At 51.2% G+C, this 21,852-nt stretch overlaps 1 protein-coding gene across 1 annotated transcript in view; it reads right to left on the reverse strand.

Moving 5' to 3' along the window:
- The window catches only part of ampd1 (adenosine monophosphate deaminase 1 (isoform M)), a 90,611-nt gene that overhangs the window by 53,361 nt on the left and 15,398 nt on the right, over nt 1–21,852 (reverse strand). Inside the window, exon 4 of the mRNA XM_086011584.1 lies at nt 8,633–8,798. Coding sequence (XP_085867710.1) covers nt 8,633–8,798 — 166 coding nt within the window. The remainder of the gene's footprint in view (nt 1–8,632; nt 8,799–21,852) is intronic.

The following is a 21,852-nucleotide window of genomic DNA, read 5'->3' on the forward strand; positions in this document are numbered from 1 at the left end:
CAGGTTTTCAGGCTCACAAAAGCGGAGCACGCCCGTTGATTACTCACTATGCCTGGGCTCGGGGACTCCAAGCCTTCAGAGTTGATGAGCCAAATGCTCACACTCCTGGGCTCAGAACGGGAATGTTTCCTTTTCCGCGAGATTTTCCTCAGCCAACTGCCGGAACAGGTACAAGCTGCCCTGGCCAGATCTGAAACTGAAGACTGCGCAACGCTCGCTGCGGAGGCTGACAAAATTTTCGCTGTAACTCGGCAGAACTGCGCCGCCACAAGGCACCCATCCCCCGCAGACACCACCCCTGCTCGTCAGCCTGCTGGGCTGTGTTTCTACCACGCGCAGTTCGGCGCGAAAGCGAAGCGTTGCCGCCCTCCCTGCAGTTTTCCCCAAAAAAACCAACAACTGACACTGCGACCACCGAGGAACGGGTCTAACGGGCACCCCGCGGCCGCGATGGCGATCGGCAACGCGGGAAAATTGCTCTTCATCACTGATACTCTCTCCGGTCGTCGTTTTCTGTGCGACACCGGAGCACAGTGCAGCATTTTACCCGCATCCGCCCTCGATGTGCAGACGGGGAATCATGGACCCGCCCTTGAAGCGGCCAATGGCGAAACAATTCGGACCTTCGGCAGACGGCGAGTGGAGTTGTGCCTCGGGGGGGGGGCAACGTTTTCACTGGGAGTTTGTTACGGCCAAAGTTTCCCAGCCCCTCCTCGGCGCGGATTTCCGGTGCGCCAACAGCCTCCTGGTCGATGTCAGGAACCAGCGGCTGATCAACGCAGCAACTTTTAATTCTCTTCTGTGTTACCGCAGTAACACTACGTCACGCACCGTCTCCTGTGCGTTCCCGACTCCTGATGAGTTCGCTCGCCTGCTCAGCGAATTCCCCGACCTGACAAGACCCACGTTCTCCTCCACAGCCACGAAACATGGTGTGGAACACCACATCACCACCAACGGCCTCCCGGCCTACACACGGGCCCGGCGCCTGGAACCTGGCAAGCTGGCGGTCGCAAAGGCGGAGTTCGCAACCATGGAACGGTTAGGGATTATTCGCCGGTCGAATAGTCCCTGGTCTTCACCCCTACATATCGTCCTGAAGCCTGGCGGCGGATGGCGGCCATAGATACATAGAAGATAGGAGCAGGAGTAGGCCATTCGGCCCTTCGAGCCTGCTCCGCCATTCAATGAGATCATGGCTGATCATCCAAATTCAGTACCCGGTCCCTGCCTTCTCCCCATATCCCTTGATCCCTTTAGCCTTAAGAAATATATCCAACTCTTTCTTGAATATACTTAATGAACTGGCCTCCACCGCCCTCTGTGGCAGAGAATTCCACAGGTTCACCACTCTCTGGGTGAAGAAATTCCTCCTCATTTCAGTCCTAAATGGCTTACCCCTTATCCTTAGACTATGACCCCTGGTTCTGGACTCCCCGGCCATCAGAAACATCCTTCCTGCATCTAGTCTGTCCAGGCCTGACAGAATTTTATAGGTTTCGATGAGATCCCCTCTCAATCTTCTAAACTCCAGTGAGTATAAGCCCAATCGACACAATCTCTCCTCATACGTCATTCCTGCCATCCCAGGTATCAGCCTGGTGAATCTTCGCTGCACTCCTTCCATGGCAAGAATGTCCTTCCTCAGGTAAGGCGACCAAAACTGCACACAATACCCAAGGTGTGGTCTCACCAAGGCCCTGTACAACTGCAGCAAGACATCCTTGTTCTTGTACTCGAACCCTCTTGCTACGAAGGCCAACATACCATTTGCCTTCTTAACCGCCTGCTGCACCTGCATGCTTACCTTCAGCGACTGGTGTACAAGAACACCCAGGTCTCTTTGCACTTCCCCTTCTCCCAATCTATTACCATTCAAATAATAATCTGCCTTCCTGTTTTTGCCACCAAAGTGGATAACCTCACATTTATCCACATTATAGTGCATTTGCCATGTTTCTGCCCAATCACCCAACCTGTCCAAATCGTGCTGGAGTTTCACGACATCCTCCTCACAGCATATCCTCCCCCCCAGCTTTGTGTCGTCTGCAAATTTGGAGATATTACATCCAATTCCCTCGTCCAGGTCATTAATATATATTGTGAACAGCTGGGGTCCTAGGACCGATCCTTGCGGTACCCCACTAGTCACTGCCTGCCACTCAGAAAATGACCCGTTTATTCCAACTCTTTGCTTTCTGTCCGCCAACCAGTTCTCTATCCAAGTCAATACCTTGCCCCCAATCCCATGTGCCTTAATTTTGCACGCTAATCTCTTATGCGGGACCTTGTCGAAAGCCTTCTGAAAGTCCAAATACACCACATCCACTGGTTCTCCCTTATCTATTCTACCAGTTACATCCTCAAAAAATTCCAGTAGATTAGTCAAGCATGATTTACCTTTTGTAAATCCATGTTGACTTTGTCCGATCCGGTCACTGCTTTCCAAGTGCTCTGCTATTACATCTTTTATAATGGACTCTAGCATTTTCCCCACTACCGATGTCAAGCTTACCGGTCTATAATTCCCCGCCTTTTCTCTACCACCTTTTTTGAATAGTGGGGTAACATTAGCTACCCGCCAATCCATGGGTACCGTTCCAGAGTCTATCAAGTTCTGGAAGATGACCAGCAATGCATCTACTATTTCTAGGGCCACTTCCTTAAGTACCCTGGGATGTAGATTATCAGGCCCTGGGGATTTATTGGCCTTCAGTCCCATCAATTTTCCTAACACCATTTCCCTACAAATACTGATTTCTTTCAGTTCCACCCTTTCATCAGACCCTATGTTCCCCGGCATCTCTGGGAGGTTATTTGTTTCCTCCTTTGTGAAGACAGAACCAAAATATGTATTTAGCTGGTCTTCCATTTCTTTGTTCCCCATTATAAATTCCCCCGATTCTGACTGCAAGGGACCTACGCTTGACTTCACCAATCTTTTTCTCTTCACATATCTATAAAAGCTTTCACAGTCAGTTTTTATGTTCTCTGCAAGCTTACTCTCATATTCTATTTTCCCTTTCTTAATGAATCCCTTTGTCCTCCTTTGTTGAATCCTAAACTGCTCCCAATCCTCAGGATTATTGCTTTTTCTGGCCAATTTATATGTCCTCTCCTTGGACCTTATGCTATCCCTAATTTCCCTTGTTAGCCACGGTTGGGTCACCTTTTTTGCTTTATTTTTATGCCAAACTGGGATGAACAAATTCTGTAGTTCATCCATTCGGTCTTTGAATGTTTGCCATTGCCTATCCACCGTCAACCCTTTGAGTGCCATTCCCCAATCAATCCTACCCAACTCGCTCCTCAGACCATCATAGTTTCCTTTATTTAAATTGAGGACCCTAGTCTCCGAGTCAACTACTTCATTCTCCATCTTAATGAAAAATTCGATCATATTATGATCGCTCCGACCCAAGGGGCCTCTTACAACAAGATTGCTAATTAATCCTTTCTCGTTACATAATACCCAGTCTAAGATGGCCTGAGCTCTGGTTGGTTCCTCGACATATTGGTCCAGGAAACCATCCCGTAAACACTCCAGGAATTCCTCCTCCACAGTATTGTTACTCATTTGGTTGGCCCAATCTATATGTAGATTAAAGTCACCCATGATGACTGCTGTGCCCTTATTGCACGCTTCTTTAATTTCTCTTTTAATGCCATCCCCAACCTCCGCCTTACTGTTTGGAGGTCTATAAACCACTCCCACTAACGTTTTTTCCCCCTTAGTATTTCTCAATTCTACCCATGCAGATTCCACCTCATCAGAGCTAATATCCTTCATTACAATTGTGTTAATCCCTTCTTTAACCAGTAATGCTACCCCACCTCCCTTTCCTTTTTGCCTATCTTTCCTGAATATCGAATACCCCTGGATGTTGAGTTCCCAGTCCTGGCCTTCCTTGAGCCACATTTCCATAATCCCAACCAAATCGTATTTGTTTACTTCTATTTGCGCAGCCAATTCATCCACCTTATTACAAATGCTCCTCGCATTAAGACACAAAGCCTTCAGGCTTGTTTTTTTAACGCTCTTAGACCTATTAGAATTATTATTTACTGTGGCCATGTTTGATTTAAACCGTTGCTTTCTCTGACTGCCACTTTTGTTTTTCTCCTTCCTATCTTTTGCTTTTATCCTTGTTTCCCTTTCCTCTGTCTCCCTGCTCAGGTTCCCAACCCCCTGCCATTTTAGTTTAAACCCTCCCCCACAGCACTAGCAAACACTCCCCCTAGGACATTGGTTCCAGCCCTGCCCAGGTGCAAACCGTCCGGTTTGAACTGGTCCCACCTCCCCCAGAACCGGTTCCAATGTCCCAGGAACTTGAATCCCTCCCCCTGGCACCATTCCTCTAGCCACGTATTCATCTGAAGTATCCTTCTATTTCTACTCTGACTAGCACGTGGCACTGGTAGCAATCCTGAGATTACTACCTTTGAGGTCCTGTTTTTTAATTTATCTCCTAACTCCCTATACTCCGCTTTTAGGACCTCATCCCACTTTTTACCTATATCGTTGGTGCCTATATGCACCACGACAACTGGCTGTTCACCCTCCCCTTCCAAGATGTTCTGGAGTCATGCGGCGACGATCGATGACTAAACGACGCGACCACTCCTGATCGGTACCCGATCCCCCATATCCAGGATTTCTCTGCCCATTTGGCAGGGAACACCGTGTTCTCAAAAGTCGACCTCATCCGGAGCTACCACCAGGTCCCAGTTCATCCGCAAGATGTCCAGAAGACCGCAGTCATCACCCCATTTTGCCTCTTCGAGTTTTTACGGACGCTGTTTGGGTAAAAGAACGCCGCCCAGGCTTTCCAACGCCTGATGGACTCCGTGCTGCGGGACCTCAAGTTCCTCTTCGTCTACCTGGATGATATTCTAATTGCCAGTCCTACTAAGGAAGAACATACCTGTCGCCTACGCACCCTTTTTTGACGCCTCAGCCAACATGGCCTGATTATCAACCCGGCCAAGTGTCAGTTTGGCCTGCACCAAATTGACTTCCTGGGGCATCGCATCACCTCAGAGGGAGCGGTTCCTTTACCTTCGAAGGTAGAGGCGGTGACATCCTTTCCACGCCCGCAGAACATAAAGGCCCTGCAGGAATTCCTAGGCATGGTAAACTTTTACCACCGTTTCGTGCCTAAGGCTGCACTACTCATGCAGCCCCTGTACGAGGCCCTCAAGGGCAAGACTGGCAAGAACCCAGTAGACTGGACGGATGACAAGGCTCAAGCGTTCGCCAACACCAAAAGCGCCTTAGCCAACGCGACTATGCTGGCGCACCCGCTGCCAGGAGCCACCATCGCCCTCACCACCGACGCGTCGGACTACGCAGTCAGTGCTGTGCAACAGCAGTGGGTGAACGGGACGTGGCAGCCGTTGGCATTCTTCAGCCGTCAACTACGGCAGAACGAGAGAGCATACAGCACGTTCGACCGGGAGTTGCTCGCCCTTTTTCTGGCCATCCGCCATTTTCGGTTCCTACAGGAAGGACGTCCTTTCACCGCTTTTGTGGACCATAAGCCGCTGACCTTTGAAATGTCCAAGACCGCCGAACCGTGGTCAGCCCGACAGCAGCGTCAACTGACCTACATATCCGAATTCACCACAGATATACGGCACGTGGCCGGTAAGGAAAACCTGGTGGCAGACTGCCTCTCCCGCGCGATCATCAATCGACTACACCCTCATGGCAGCGGACCAAGCCTCAGACCCAGAGGTCCAAGCTTACCGAACGGCGATCACTGGCCTCCAGTTGGCCGACGTCAAGTTCCATTCGGCAGGTACCATGCTGTTGTGTGACGTCTCCGTACAGGATCCTCGCCCTGTCGTGCCGGTCGTCTGGTGCCGCAAAGTGTTCGACGCCATACATGGGTTGTCACACCCTGGAATGAAGGCCTCTCAGAAACTGATGTCAGCTAAATTTGTATGGCATGGCAGGCATAAAGATGTCCGCGACTGGGCCAACATCTGCGTGGTCTGCCAAAAGGTCAAGGTACAGCGCCACATCAAAGCTCCATTGGCCGCCTTCACAGTTCCGGAGCGACATTTTGACCACGTCAACGTGGACCTGGTAGGACCACTCCCACCCTCCCATGGTTTTTCACACATCCTGACCATGGTTGACCGCACCACCAGATGGCCAGAGGCGGTCCCCCTGTCATCCACTACTTCGGCGGACGTCGCCAGGGCGTTCAGTTCCTCCTGGATCGCCCGTTTCGGAGTACCCGCCGATATTTCGTCAGACAGGGGACCGCAGTTTTCCTCCGAACTCTGGAATGCAGTGGCCCAAGGACTCGGTGTCAAATTACACCGCACCACAGCCTACCACCCACAGGCGAATGGCCTCTGCGAACGCTTCCTCCGGTCAACGAAAGCCTCCCTGAGAGCCAGCCTCCAGGACGCTGGATGGGCAGACAAGCTACCGTGGGTCCTGTTGGGCCTTCGCACGGCCCCCAAAGAAGACCTTCACTCTTCATCAGCAGAGCTTGTGTACGGTCAGCCACTGCGAGTCCCAGGGGACTTCCTACCAACGTCGACGGAGCCATGGTCCGCGTCTGCCCAGCTTGCTAGTCACCAAGAGGCGGCCAGATGTTTCGCACCGGTGCCCACTTCACACCATGGGCCACAGAGGTCACACGTTCCCACGGAGCTTCACAAGGCTGAATACGTTTTTATTCGCCATGACGCACATAGAGATCCGCTCAAGGCCCCATATACCGGTCCCTTCCGCGTGTTGGAAGCAGGGGACAAAACCTTCACGGTAGATGTCGGTGGTCGGTCGACCGCTTAAAGTCAGCACATTTGGACCTCGACCGCCCCGTCAAGACAGCACAACCGCCGAGACGGGGTCGGCCACCCATCGTCGTTACAGCAGACCAAGTGCGACCGCCTGCCAGACCTGCAGCCGCCCAGCAGCCTCCGCCTCGAGAGTACAGGAGTCGTTCTGACAGGCTTGTCAGACCCCCCTCACCATTTGACTTTGTCCGTTAAAGCGAATTCTGGGGGGGCGCATGTGGCAGAACCACTGAATGACTCTGGCTAACTGTATATAATTCTCTTTAATGATGTCCTAACACCAGCCTAAACCTGTACCATTGTGTTAGGCATTACTGTGTTTTGTATATAGAGTTTGCATGTACGGGGCGTGGCCCCTTTAAGAACGCGGGAAAACGCGGGCAAACGCGATGACGTCACGTCGCAAACCACGGGAATGCCCAGGCAGTCCTCGTGGCATCTCCGTTGAGTAAAGACCTGTTTGATTGTTCTCTTGTGTCGATCTCCGTTATTCGTAGGAATTCGTTAATTCCTACACTGGATTAATTGAACTGCTCCATATCCCCCAGTTGTTGGCTCTACCCCTGCCAGTTATATTTGGTAATACTTAATTTAGATAAATAGCACCAAATTACGAGGAACACGTAAGGAATCATTACTCCATATTGCGACTATTTTTCCAATAGAATGCTATCTAACACTAGCCATTTCTTTCCCAGAGCATTGAGACTGTGTAACACCTTGGGCCAGTAATTCCTGTCCCAACGCGTGAGTACGGACGGGGTACTCACGCGTGGGCCCGGAGGAATTGCTGGTTTTCAGCATGCACAGCGCATGCGGGGAAAACCGGCATTTCCTCTCCTCTGACCCAAGGGGTTAAGAGGCGGAACGCATACGACGTATCAGGCAGCGCGTGCGCGCTGTACTTCCCTTTTTTTATTAGAGTTGCCCGTGGGGAAAAGACTCCGGTTTTTACGCGTGGAAAAAGCAGCCGTAAGTACTTACTTTTAACAGGTAAGTGGTCTATTAAGTAAAATTAGAAAATTTTTCCACAGGTTCATTATTTTTGAAGACTTTACAGTAAGGTAAATGTATTTTTAGCCACGATTTTTTATATAATAATTTTTTTCAAAATTTAAAATTATTGTTTAAAATAGTTTTTTACAGTTATTTATAGTTCATTTAAGTAGTGCGATGTTTTTTTTAATTTTCTTTCAAGTTTAAGTAGTGTTTTGGGGCCAGGAGTTTTCATGAGTTTGACAGTTCTTACTATCAAACTCATGAATGAACTTTTGCAACCTCCCATTGGTTGCCCAGTGCTCACGTGATCCCAGCCGGCTCATCGCACTAAGTACGCTGCTGGGTCACGCACGCACAGCGCGGCAGGACCTGAAGCGGGCCAGTGACAGGAAATGCAATGCGGGCCAGGATTGAAATGTCAGCGCGCCGGGTAAGTGCACATCGGGGGCTTGCACGCGCGGCAAGCCCCCGAACCTAATTTCTGGCCCCTTATCTTCCTCAGCCATCCCTTCCCCCTACAATCTGCTAGCTTGTGGTGCTGCCTAATCACTGCTTCCTGATGATCTCACCCTCTCTCCCACTCTTTTCAGTGTTGGTGTTGTCCTTCATTGAGGTTTTGCAGTTTAACAATGTAGCAAATACTGACTCGGATGATCAAGAGGAATTAGAACATATTCTGGATCTGTGAACAGTGCAAGGTATGGGTCTAATGTAGAGATAAGATGAAAATGGTTAGATCAGACTCTGAAACAGGACCTGACTGGTGCAGTGAGTGACATGGGATGAGTGTCTTTTTTTCTCATTTGCATATCCTTACCTGGGTGCACCTCATCCTCCTCTTTCCATTGCTCGTTATCCATGGTTCGCAGGAAGTGCGCAGTGGTTCTGAAGAATCTCTGAGATGACAGCCGTATGTATTTCTCCCGAATGGCCACAGCTCGATACAGGCCCTTGCAGGCGAGTTCGAAATCTTCCACGGTTACCTGTTCATAAACAAAAAAAAATCAAACTCGCACTGGGCTCGGAGTCCCCCACTGTCCCTGAATTTCTCCAATTGTCCCACATCCCAAATCAACCCAGTCTGGTCTCCATTTGAATCCAAGCATCGTATGAATACAATGGCCAAAAAGGTGGACAATACTCTGGGATAGGTTTCCATCTTCACAATCTGGACAGTAATCAGGTGGAGTAAGTCGGGATAGTAGATGAATTACTGGTCATCTTTGAAAATTCTATAGACTCTGGCACAGTTCCCATGGATTGGAGGGTAGCTAATGTAACCCCACTATTTAAAAAAGGTGGTAGAGAGAAAACAGGGAATTATAGACCGGTAAGCCTGACATCGGTAGTGGGGGAAATGGTAGAGTCCATTATAAAAGATGTAATAGCAGAGCACTTGGAAAACAGTGACAGGATCGGACAAAGTCAACATGGATTTACAAAAGGTAAATCGTGCTTGACTAATCTACTGGAATTTTTTGAGGACGTAACTGGTAGAATAGATAAGGGAGAACCAGTGGATGTGGTGTATTTGGACATTCAGAAGGCTTTCGATAAGGTCCCGCATAAGAGATTAGCGTGTAATGTTAAAGCACATGGGATTGGGGGTAAGGTACTGACTTGGATAGAGAACTGGTTGGCAGACAGGAAGCAAAGAGTTGGAATAAACAGGTCTTTTTCCGAGTGGCAGGCAGTGACTAGTGGGGTACCGCAGGGATTGGTGCTAGGACCCCAGCTATTCACAATATTTATTAATAATCTAGACAAGGGAACTAGATGTAATATCTCCAAGTTTGCAGGCGACACAAAGCTGGGTGGGCGTGTGTGCTGTGAGGAGGATGCAGAGAAACTCCAGGATGATTTGGACAGGTTGGGTGATTGGGCAGATGCATGGCAGATGCAGTATAATGTGGATAAATGCGAGGTTATCCACTTTGGTGGCAAAAACAGGAAGGCAGATTATTATCTGAACGGCAATAGATTGGGAGAAGGGGAAGTGCAACGAGACCTGGGTGTCCTTGTGCACCAGTCGCTGAAGGTAAGCATGTAGGTGCAGCAGGCGGTTAAGAAGGCAAATGGTATGTTGGCCTTCGTAGCGAGAGGGTTTGAGTACAGGAACAAGGATGTCTTGCTGCAGTTGTACAGGGCCTTGGTGAGACCACACCTTGAGTATTGTGTGCAGTTTTGGTCACCTTATCTGAGGAAGGATGTTCTTGCCATGGAGGGAGTGCAGCGAAGATTCACCAGACTGATACCTGGGATGGCAGGAATGAGGTATGAGGAGAGATTGGGTCGATTGGGCTTATACTCGCTGGAGTTTAGAAGAATGAGAGGGGATCTCATTGAAACTTATAAAATTCTAACAGGACTCGACAGACTAGATGCAGGAAGGATGTTCCTGATGGCGGGGGAGTCCAGAACCAGGGGTCACAGTCTAAGGATAAGGGGTACGCCAGTTAGGACAGAGATGAGGAGGAATTTCTTCACCCAGAGAGTGGTGAACCTGTGGAATTCTCTACCACAGAAGGCAGTTGAGGCCAATTCATTAAATATATTTCTTAAGGCTAAAGGGATCAAGGGATATGGGGAGAAGGCAGGGACAGGGTACTGAGTTTGGATGATCAGCCATGATCTCATTGAATGGCAGAGCAGGCTCGAGGGGCCAAATGGCCTACTCCTGCTCCTATCTTCTATGTTTCTATGCCCACCCTTTATAAAACTCTTGGAGAGAGTGCAGAGGAGATTTTCTAGGGTGGTACTAGGAACGAGGGGACTCAGTTATGTGGAGAGACTGGAAAGGTGGGATTTTTCTCCTTAGAGCAGAAAGGGTTAAGGGGATATTTAATAGAGATGTTCAAAATTATGAGGAGTTTTGATAGAGTGGATGAGGAGAATCTGTTTCCACGAGCAGGAGGGTCGGTAACCAGAAGACACAGATTTAAGATAATTGTCAAAAGAACCAGAGGCAAGATGAGAGTCTTTTACCTGCCGAATTATTACGATCTGGAATGCACTGCCCGAAAGGGAGGGGGAAGTAAATTCAATAGTAACTTTCAAAAGGGAATTGGATAAATAGAGTCATAGGGGGAGAAATTCGGTATCGCCCCGTTTGGGGCACAATTATCGGCCGGGCGCAAAGTTTAGCGCCTGGCGCTAATTATCGCCTCTGACTGCAAACCTGGCTTCTTTCGCCCCTGGAGGTGATTGGAGTGCTAAATCAAGCTACACACATCTGTTAAGGCGCTAATGCCAAGGAGCAGGGCGCTAACTCTGAGCTCGGGCGAAGCTCATGTGATGTCAGTCAGCAATGGAACACAGACACACTGGCGCCGGCCAGTTCTTTAAAGGGGAGGGTCGATCTTGCTCTCCATCCACACCCTGCTCATTGCAGCCTTGAATCTCGGCCTGGAGAGACAAGTACATCAAATCTGCTGGAAAGAACAATGGGGAGGCCCAGGGAAAGAGCTCAGAGTGCAGCCCCCCACAGTCTCTTCTAAATCGATGCAAGGAAGGTCAAATCAAAATGAACCTGCAAAGTGCTGCTCAGTACTCAAAACTCCTCAACACAGCTTTGAATATCCCCAGAAGTCTCACTCTCTCACTCCGAATGCGTGATGCAAAACTGTCGCTGACAAAAAAGGCAGGAAACGGTCGCCTTTAAATAGCACTCCCCCAGTCCCTTCCCGACTGCAAAGCGCTCCCCTCAACCTGTCGTTGCTAGCAGCAGGCAGTAAGGCAGGGGGCACCACTCAATATCCAGTCCGGGGCGTTACCGGGGTGTTGCATGCTCGACTGACGTCACGATCTGCGGGCGCAGGAGATCGTGGTGGTAGTGTTTAACGCTGCCGCAAAATGTCTGGTCAATTTCGCGAGCGGCGCAAACATCGCCGTGCCCAGGCGCTACTGCTTTGCACCCCATTAGCACCCTCTTAAGGAGCTAACAGGAGGCGCAAACCAACCAAATTTTTCCCCCATAGAGTCATAACGGCATAGAAGGAAGTCATTCGGCCCATCAAGTCTGTGCCAGCTCTCTGTAGAGCAGTCCAGTCAGTCCCATTCCCCCGCTCTATCCCCGTAGCCCTGTAAGTTTATTTCCCTCAAGTGCCTATCCAGTCTCCCCTTGAAAACATTGACTGTCTCCGCTTCCACCACTTCTGTCGGCAGCGAGTTCCAGGTCCTCACCACTCGCTGTGTAAAATAGTTTTTCCTCACATCCCCCCCTGTATCTCTTGCCCAAAACCTTAAATTTGTGTCCCCTAGCCCTTGTACTATCAACTAGTGGGAACAGCCTTTCCCTGTCTAGCCTATACAAACCCGTCATAATCTTGTACACCTCTAGTAAAATCACCCCTCAACCTCCTTTGCTCTAATGAATACAAACCCAGCTTCTCCAACCTGTCCTTGTAGCTAAGATCCCCCATCCCCGGAACCATTCGGGTAAATCTCCTCTGCACCCTCTAAAGGCCTTCACATCCTTCCTAAAGTGTGGTGACCAGAACTGGACGCAATACTCCAGTTGTGGCCTAAAGATTCAGCATAACTTCTCTACTTTTGTACTCAATACCTCTATTTATGAAGCCCAAGATCCCATATGCTTTGTTAACCACTTTCTCAATATGTCCTGCCACCTTCAGGGACCTGTGCACATCAACTCCCAGGTCGCTCTGTCCCTGCACACTCTTTAAATACTTGAAAAAGAAAATTTTGCAGGGCTCTGGGGAAAGAGCAGGGGAGTGGGACTAATTGGGGAGCTCTTTCAGAGAGTGGGCACAGGCACAATGGGCTGAATGGCCTCCTTCTGAGCTCTATGATGCTATGATTCTATGAGGTAGCACCCAGCTGGGAGGAGTAGCACATAAGGTGTGTGTGCAGGTTCACTTCTGTTGTTGGGTTCTTTGTATTTAGGAATGTAGATGCTGCCGCCATCCCCTCTGCTTACTTCAATCATATTATGTTTTAGGCCATAGCTGTCTCTTTTATAAACTTACAGTATCATTCAGTGTACATTCAGAGTGGGCAAACATTTGGCAGATGGCGTACAATGTGGGAAATTGCGAGGTTATCCAGGAAAAATAAAAAAGCAAATTATTATTTAAATGGAGAGGGATTACAAAATGCTACAGTTCAGAGGAACCTGGGGGCCCTTTTGCATGAAACACGAAAAGTTAGCATGCAGGTATAGCAAGTAATCAAATAGGCAAATGGAATGTTGGCCTTTATTGCAAGGGGGTTGGAGTATAAAAGCAGGGAGGTCCTGCTACAACTGTACAGATGTGAGAAGTCACACAACACCAGGTTATAGTCCAACAGCTTTATTTGAAATCACAAGCTTTCGGAGCGCTGCTCCTTCATCAGGTGAAGTGAAGAGATGCATATAGGCACAGCATATATAGCCAGAGAACACTGCCAGATGATTACAGGTAATCTTTCTAACTGCCCTTTATCCCACCTCGGCAGAGAGATAATCACAGCAATCAAAGGTGTGGGTGGTGTCCAAACAGGTCAGTCAGGAAAACATTACATCAAAGAACAATGAGGTGGGGTCACAAGGGATCAAATGCTGCAGATGCTGGGGTCTGTATGCAAAACAAAAAACAAACAAAGTACAAAAAAAAAAAAAAAATTTTGCTGCAAATCACAGCAGGTCCGGCCGCATCTGTATAGAAAGAACAAGCCAACGACGACTTGAGTCTGGATGACTCTACATCAGGTGGGGTTACATGTAGCGTGACATGAACCCAAGATCCCGGTTGTGGCCGTCATCATGAGTGCAGAACTTGGCTATCAGTTTCTGCTCGACGATTTTGCGTTGTCGTGTGTCTCGAAGGTTGCCTTGGAGAATGCTTACCCGAAGATCGGAGGCTGAATGTCCTTGACTGCTGAAGTGTTCCCCGACTGGGAGGGAACACTCCTGCCTGGCGATTGTTGTGCGGTGTCCGTTCATCCGTTGTCGCAGTGTCTGCATGGTCTCGCCGATGTACCATGCTCCGGGGCATCCTTTCCTGCAACGTATGAGGTAGACAACGTTGGCCGAGTCACATGAGTATGTACCATATACCTGGTGGGTGGTGTCCTCATGTGTGATGATGGTATCTGTGTTGATGATCTGGCATGTCTTGCAGAGGTTGCCGTGGCAGGGTTGTGTGGTGTCGTGGTCGCTGTTCTCCTGAAAGCTGGGTAATTTGCTGCGACGTTCTCAGCCAAGGGCTCAATTTCTGCCCCACCACCAAAATGGACCCCATCGGTCTCACGGTAGACACAGAGGAATTCATCAGGAGAATGAGGCTCCAGGAATTCTTCCACAAATCCCAAGATGTCAGCAGCGAACCCAATGAGACAATCAATGATCCGGAACAGCAGACAGGGGGATCCGCAGTGCAGCAACCGAAGAAGAAAGAGTCAAATTGGACCCCTCCGGAGGATCGCTGCCCTAAGCTTGACATGTATGCTCAAGCTGTCAGGAGATGCATCAACGCCAGATTCATCAGCTGCACTCACAAGACAGTCCAGAATGTCACCCGAGCACAACGCAACGCCATCCACGCTCTTAAGACCAACCGCAACATCGTCATCAAACCAGTAGACAAAGGAGGAGCCATCATCATACAGGACAGAATGGACTATTGCAAAGAAGCATACCGACAACTGGACAACCAGGAACACTACAGACAGTTACCCGCAGATCCGACCAAACAACATACCCGCCAACTCAACAGACTGATCATGACCTTCGATCCAGACCTTCAAAGCATCCTACGCGCTCTCATCCCACGTACTCCCCGCGTGGGAGACTTCTACTGCCTCCCAAAGATACACAAAGCCAACACACCCGGACGTCCTATCATATCAGGCAACGGAACCCTGTGTGAGAACCTCTCTGGATACGTCGAGGGCGTCCTGAAACCCATCGTACAGGGAATCCCCAGCTTCTGTCGCGACACTACAGACTTCTTACAGAAACTCAGCACCCACAGACCAGTTGAACCAGGAACACTCCTCGCCACGATGGAAGTCTCGGCACTCTACACCAGTATCCCCCACGATGACGGCATCGCTGCGACAGCCTCAGTACTCAACACCAACAACAGCCAATCTCCAGACGCCATCCTACAACTCATCCGCTTCATCCTTGACCACAATGTCTTCACCTTCGACAACCAGTTCTTTACCCAAACACACGGAACAGCCATGGGGACCAAATTCGCACCCCAATACGCCAACATTTTCATGCACAAGTTCGAGCAAGACTCCTTCGCTGCACAGGACCTCCAACCAACGCTATACACCAGCTACATCGACGACATTTTCTTCCTATGGACCCACGGCGAAGAATCACTGAAAAGACTACACGATAACATCAACAAGTTCCATCCCACCATCAAACTCACCATGGACTACTCCTAGGAATCGGTCTCATTCTTGGACACATGAATCTCCATCAAAGACGGACACCTCAGCACTTCACTCTACCGCAAGCCCACGGACAACCTCACGATGCTCCACTTCTCCAGCTTCCACCCTAACCACGTTAAAGAAGCCATCCCCTATGGACAAGCCCTGCGAATACACAGGATCTGCTCAGACGAGGAGGAACGCGATGGACACCTACAGACGCTGAAAGGCGCCCTCGTAAGAACGGGATATGACGCTCGACTCGTCGATTGACAGTTCCGACGGGCCACAGCGAAAAATCACATAGACCTCCTCAGAAGACAAACACGGGACACAAACAACAGAGTACCCTTCGTCGTCCAGTACTTCCCCGGAGCGGAGAAACTATGCCATGTTCTTCGCAGCTTTCAACATGTCATCAATGACGACGAACACCTCACTAAGGCCATCCCCACGCCACCACTACTCGCCTTCAAACAGTCACCTAACCTCAAACAGACCATTGTTTGCAGCAAATTACCCAGCTTTCAGGAGAACAGCGACCATGACACCACACAACCCTGCCACGGCAACCTCTGCAAGACATGCCAGATCATCAACACAGATACCATCATCACACGTGAGGACACCACCCACCAGGTACATGGTACATACTCATGTGACTTGGCCAACATTGTCTACCTCATACGTTGCAGGAAAGGATGCCCCGGAGCATGGTACATCGGCGAGACCATGCAGACACTGCGACAACGGATGAACGGACACCGCACAACAATCGCCAGGCAGGAGTGTTCCCTCCCAGTCAGGGAACACTTCAGCAGTCAAGGACATTCAGCCTCCGATCTTCGGGTAAGCATTCTCCAAGGCAGCCTTCGAGACACACGACAACGCAAAATCGTCGAGTAGAAACTGATAGCCAAGTTCTGCACTCATGAGGATGGCCTCAACCGGGATCTTGGGTTCATGTCACGCTACATGTAACCCCACCTGACGTAGAGTCATCCAGACTCAAGTCGTCGTTGGCTTGTTCTCTCTACACAGATGCAGCTGGGCCTGCTGTGATTTCCAGCAAAAAAAAATTTTTTTTTTTGTTTGTTCTTTGTTTGTTTTTTGTTTTGCATACAGACCCCAGCATCTGCAACATTTGGGCCTAGAAATTCAGTATAGCCACATTTGGGGCGCTACAGCATGGCGTTCGCTAACTTTTGCGCCCGGCGCAACTTAGCGCCACCTTCGCCGATATTCAGTTGCATCGCCCCAAGAGGTTGCTGCTGCGCTAAAGCAGGCGATGCACGACTATCATTAGGCGCTAAGCCGGCGATCCAGGGTGCAAACACCGAAGGCGGGCACAGCGCAGGTGCGGCGAGTTGCTCATTGAGGGCAGACAGTCAGGCGCCGGTCAACACTTAAAGGGGGAGGGTGGAATTGTTTGGCTGCCACGCCCTGCACACTGCAGCCCTAAGGCAAGGCCTGAACACTGCTTTTGGAACTGCTCCACGCCCAGGAGAATGGAGAAGGCCAGGGAGAGAGCGCAGCGCTTCGGCGAGGGTGACCTGAGGCTGCTGGTTGGTGCAGTGGACCGCAGGCGCCATATCCTCTTCCCTGAGGGTGGCAGGAGGCCGCTGCCCACCGAATATCGGAAAGCATAGAGGGAGGTGGCAAACAGGGTCATGTCCAACAGCGTGGTTGGCAGGACACCAACCCAATGCCGGAAAAAATTCAACGACCTCACTTGGGTTGTCAGGGTGAGTACCCTTTCCAGTATCCTCCTCATCCCTGCATGTGCACCTCACTTTATAGCCAAAGGGGCCTGAAAGCCCTAATGGCCAGCCCTCATCCAGCAGCTATGGGACTGTCATGAAAAGCACTTGCACATTCAGGACTTTAGATACTGTCAGGGCTATTCGACCATGGGAGGCAATGCAGGCGAGATCAGGGCTTGACACTGTCAGGGCTATTCGACCATGGGAGGCAGTGCGGGCAAGATCAGGGCTTGGCAATGTCAGGGCTATTCGACCATGGGAGGCAGTGCGGGCAAGATCAGGGCTTGGCACTGTACTTAGAGGCTGTCCTTTCTCTTGCAGGGCAAGCTGGCGCATAACAGAAGACAGCAGCGACAGACCGGGGGAGGCCGTCCTGACCTGAAACAGCTGAGCGACCTCGAGCAGCGAGTGGAGCGGATCATGGCAGGCCGGCTGAGTGGCCCCGTCGCCACTGGAGATGCTGACCCTGTTCTGGGCACCAATGGTAAGGTCATCACCTTTTTGACCTCTCTCTTTCCACTCGCGCCTCACACCAGCATCCTTTGCCACTATCGAACCAATGCAGTGCACAGCAGCACTCATGCCTCCCTCGCTGCCGCCCTGTCCTCACTCTAAAGCAACTCTTGTGCCTCCCTGCTTTCAGATGGTGACTCGCCAGGTGAGGAGGCAGCCCCTCAAGCTGGCACTGTGTCCAAGTCAGACATAGAGGAGGAGGAAGAGGAAGCCGGCCCATCAGGGACACCCTCAGCCGAGGCAGCCCATGGCCATGATGGTGACACATCTTCCCTGGAGGGGAGCAGGGGGGAAGGGTCGGAGGAGAGTGAAGCTCCGGGGACCAGCGGGCTGCAGCAACGCGGGAGGGGTAGGGAAGCTCGGCGGCCTTCTCCCCGGAGGTGAGTACGGCCTCCAGTCCTGCTACGGTGAGCGCAGAGGAGGTGCGGCTCCTAGCGGAAATGGGCGCCCAGGCTGAGCGCAGGCACACTGAGCTCATGGCTGCAGTGGCAAGGATGCCTGACTCCATAGAGTCACTGGCAAGGAGTGTGCAGGAATTCGGGGCAGCACAGGCCAGGAGTCTGCAACAATTCAGTGCAGCACATGCCAGGAGTCTGCAGGACTTCGCGGCAGCACAGGCTAGGAGTCAGCAGGACTTCGCTGCATCACAGGCGGCTTCTAGCCAAGTGCTCAGTCGTGCCGTGCATTCACTGGCTGGTGTCATGCAGATACAGACCAGGGCCACACGGGCACTAACTGCTGCCACCCTCGCTGGATCAGCCAGGCATCGCCAGGGCACTCGCCACTCCGCAGCAGCCCAGCAGTCTGTGCTTCAGCAGATTGCTGCGCATGCTGCAGTGCTGGCCCATGCGAGTGCCAATGTATCAGCCGACCAGGGAGTGCCTGTGATCTGTCAGGTTGGCAGCATTCCTGCTGCCAACACTGTCACTCCTCCATTGCAGCTGCCACCAGCCGTTGGACAGACTGATGCCGTCCAAGCAGAGTTGGAGCAGTCAGCAGCCGGCCCCTCCAGGCCCAGAGCTGGTCCAGGCCGACCCCCAAGGGCATCTGCCGTCTCACCATCTGACCCTCAGCAGCCTTCCCCCAGCCTTGCTGCAGCCACTGGGGTCCCATTGAGGAGGAGCTGCAGGGGGAGGGTAGGGGCCAGTCACGGAAGCGAGACGGATCACCCTCGCAGGGGAAAAAGTAGAAGGTGTGGCCAAATGTTTTGTTGTGGCAGAGCCACCAAGGGACTCTTATATCAATGTACACAATTATCTGTAACAGAATGAATCTGTACCTGTATTCATTTTACTACATGTAAATAGCGCGGTCTCTAAAGGGTTAAGACCAAACGTGATGACGTCACCACGTGGGTCACGTGATGTTCCCAACAGCGGGAAACGTGATGACGTCATGATGTCAGAGGGAGGAGCTCTCACTCTCAGTCCTCGTGGAGCCAGCATTGAGCATAGACCTGTTTGTTCATTCTCCTGCGTTTGATTGTAACTTCTGCAAAACAGTATTAAACTTCGTTTGGTTAACAGACTGACTCGATCTCAGTCTTTTGATTAGGAATCTGACAATTCCTACAGTGGTGACCCCGAACTTTCGCGAACGATCTTCGCGGAGTAAGCGACGCGCAACGAGATGATGGAAGTGAACGCGGTGGCTTTGAAGCTCCCTCAGTTCTGGGAACAACAGGCGGCCTCCTGGTTCATGCAAGCGGAAGCTCAGTTTGAACTGCGAAACATCGTGGCGGATCAGACCCGTTACCTCTACGTGGTCTCCGCACTCGACGGCTCCACAGCTTCAAGGATCATCACACTGCTTGAAAACCCCCCGGTCGACGGCAAGTACGAAATGCTAAAAGCGCAGTTAATTCAGGTTTTCAGCCTCACGAAGGCGGAACGCGCACGATGTTTACTTACGCTGCCCGGGTTAGGCGACTCCAAGCCATTGGAGTTAATGTGCCAGATGCTCACACTCCTTGGCTTCGAACCGCAATGCTTCCTCTTTCGAGAGTTGTTTTTGAGCCAATTGCCCGAGCAGGTACAGGCAGCCCTCGCAAGATTGGATGCTACGTATTGCGTCGCACTTGCCGTTGAGGCAGACACCATTTATGCGGTCACGCAGCAGTACTGCGCCGCCACAAGGCGACCCCCCCTCGCGGATTCCGCCCCGACGCCTCCATCGCCTGGCTTGTGCTTTTACCACGCCCGTTTCGGCGCGAGAGCCAGATGCTGCCAGCCTCCCTGCAGTTTCACGCCTCAACCGAAGAAAAAACACCAGCGCCAAGTCCGGGAAAGGAAGCCCGAGCCTGAGGGATGTCCCACGGCCGCGATGGCGATCGGCGATTCCGGGAAGCTCCTTTATATTACTGATTCCATCTCCGGCCGACGGTTTCTATGCGACACAGGGGCACAGTGTAGCATCCTGTCCGCCTCCGTCCTCAACATCCGGACTGGGAGGCATGGTTTCCCCCTACAGGCCACCAACGGCGGTGCTATCCGTACTTTCGGTAAACGGCGAGCCCAGGTGTGTTTCGGCGGACAACGTTTTCAATGGGACTTCATCACCGCCAAAATCTCGCAAGCCATCCTCGGCGCAGATTTTTTATGCGCCAACAGCCTTTTGGTGGACGTGAGAAATCGCCGTCTGATTAACGCGGCCACTTTCAACTCCATCCCTTGTTTCCGCAGCACAGTTGTGTCGCACACAGTCTCCTGTGCTACGCCCGGGCCTAATGAATTCACTCGCCTGCTCGGGGAATTTCCGGAGCTAACCAAGCTCCAGCGCACCACGGCCTACCACCCGCAGACGAACGGGTTGTGTGAGCGTTTCCATCGGTCGCTAAAAGCGTCGCTAAGGGCCACCCTTCAGGGCACGGCATGGGTAGATCGGCTCCCGTGGGTTCTGCTTGGTTTGCGCACGGCACCTAAAGAAGACCTGCAGTCATCTTCCGCGGAACTGATGTACGGCCAACCACTCCGGGTGCCGGGCGATTTCTTGCCATCGCCAACTAAGCCGTGGTCCACGGCTGATCAACTCAGCACCTACCGAGAAACGGCCGACTCCTTTAAGCCGATTCCGACGTCGCACCATAGCCTTCCTTCCTCTCATATTCCAATGGAGTTAAGGCAGGCCGAGTTTGCCTTCGTTCGCCATGATGCCCATTGCGGTCCACTCCAGCCTCCTTATACCGGCCCCTTCCGGGTGCGGGAGTCAGGCGACAAGAGTTTTTTGGTCGACACCGGGGGCAAACCCGACTACATTTCGATTGACTGCCTCAAGCCCGTGCACCTGGACCTCGACCGGCCGGTCGAAACTGCACAGCCACCACGCCATGGTCGACCGCCCACTGCTACTACGTCCGAACGGATCGTTCCACCCGTCAGCCAATCTACCGCTCAACAAATTCCGCTCCGGGAATATAGGAGTCATTCGAACAGACTTGTCCGACCTCCTCTTCGATTGACTTTCACTGTTAAAGACAATTCTGTGGGGGGGGGGGGGGCGCATGTGGCAGAGCCACCAAGGGACTCTTATATCGATGTACATAATTATCTGTAACAGAATGAATCTGTACCTGTATTCGTTTTACTTCATGTAAATAGCGCGGTCTCTAAAGGGTTAAGACCAAACGTGATGACGTCACCACGTGGGTCACGTGATGTTCCCAACAGCGGGAAACGTGATGACGTCATGACGTCAGAGGGAGGAGCTCTCTCTCTCAATCCTTGTGGAGCCAGCATTGAGCATAGACCTGTTTGTCAGTTCTCCTGCGTTTGATTGTTACTTCTGCAAAACAGTATTAAACTTTGTTTGGTTAACAGACTGACTCGATCTCAGTCTTTTGATTAGGAATCTGACAATTCCTACGTTGTTTTATTTATAAAGGCCGAGACTGGTACATTTGTTTTATATTTAAAGGCCGAGACTGGTGTATTTGTGTTTTTGGGGGGGGTTTCTCTCCATTAGTTTGTCATGTGGGAAGGGCACAGAGGTATCACAGTAAAAAAATTTCTTAAATCACACTGTCCATGTTTTCTTTTGGAAGACCTGGTTGCCCTGCTCGGCTGAGGGCTTGTGGAGCGGCTACATTAATCTTCTGCCATTGGCACAAGCCATTCCCTGAGAGGGAGCCTAGAACCGAGTTGCAATAAGCTGCCGACGGGCGGCCCTTGCACTTTCTGCCTCCCTCCCGTGCTGATCCTCCTCCTCCTCCTCCTCCTCTGGTGGTCCTCCAATGTCTGCTGGCAGTGGCTGAGTCCTGCGGATAGCCAGGTTGTGCAGCACGCAGCACACGACAACGAAATGGGAGACTCGCTCAGGCGAGTACTGAAGGGCTCCCCCAGAACGATCCAGACAGCGGAACCGTTGCGTCAGC

Source organism: Somniosus microcephalus, chromosome 18, assembly GCF_052327205.1.
Source record: "Somniosus microcephalus isolate GS21.2 chromosome 18, FLI_Smic_1.0, whole genome shotgun sequence".
Lineage (NCBI taxonomy): Eukaryota > Metazoa > Chordata > Chondrichthyes > Squaliformes > Somniosidae > Somniosus > Somniosus microcephalus.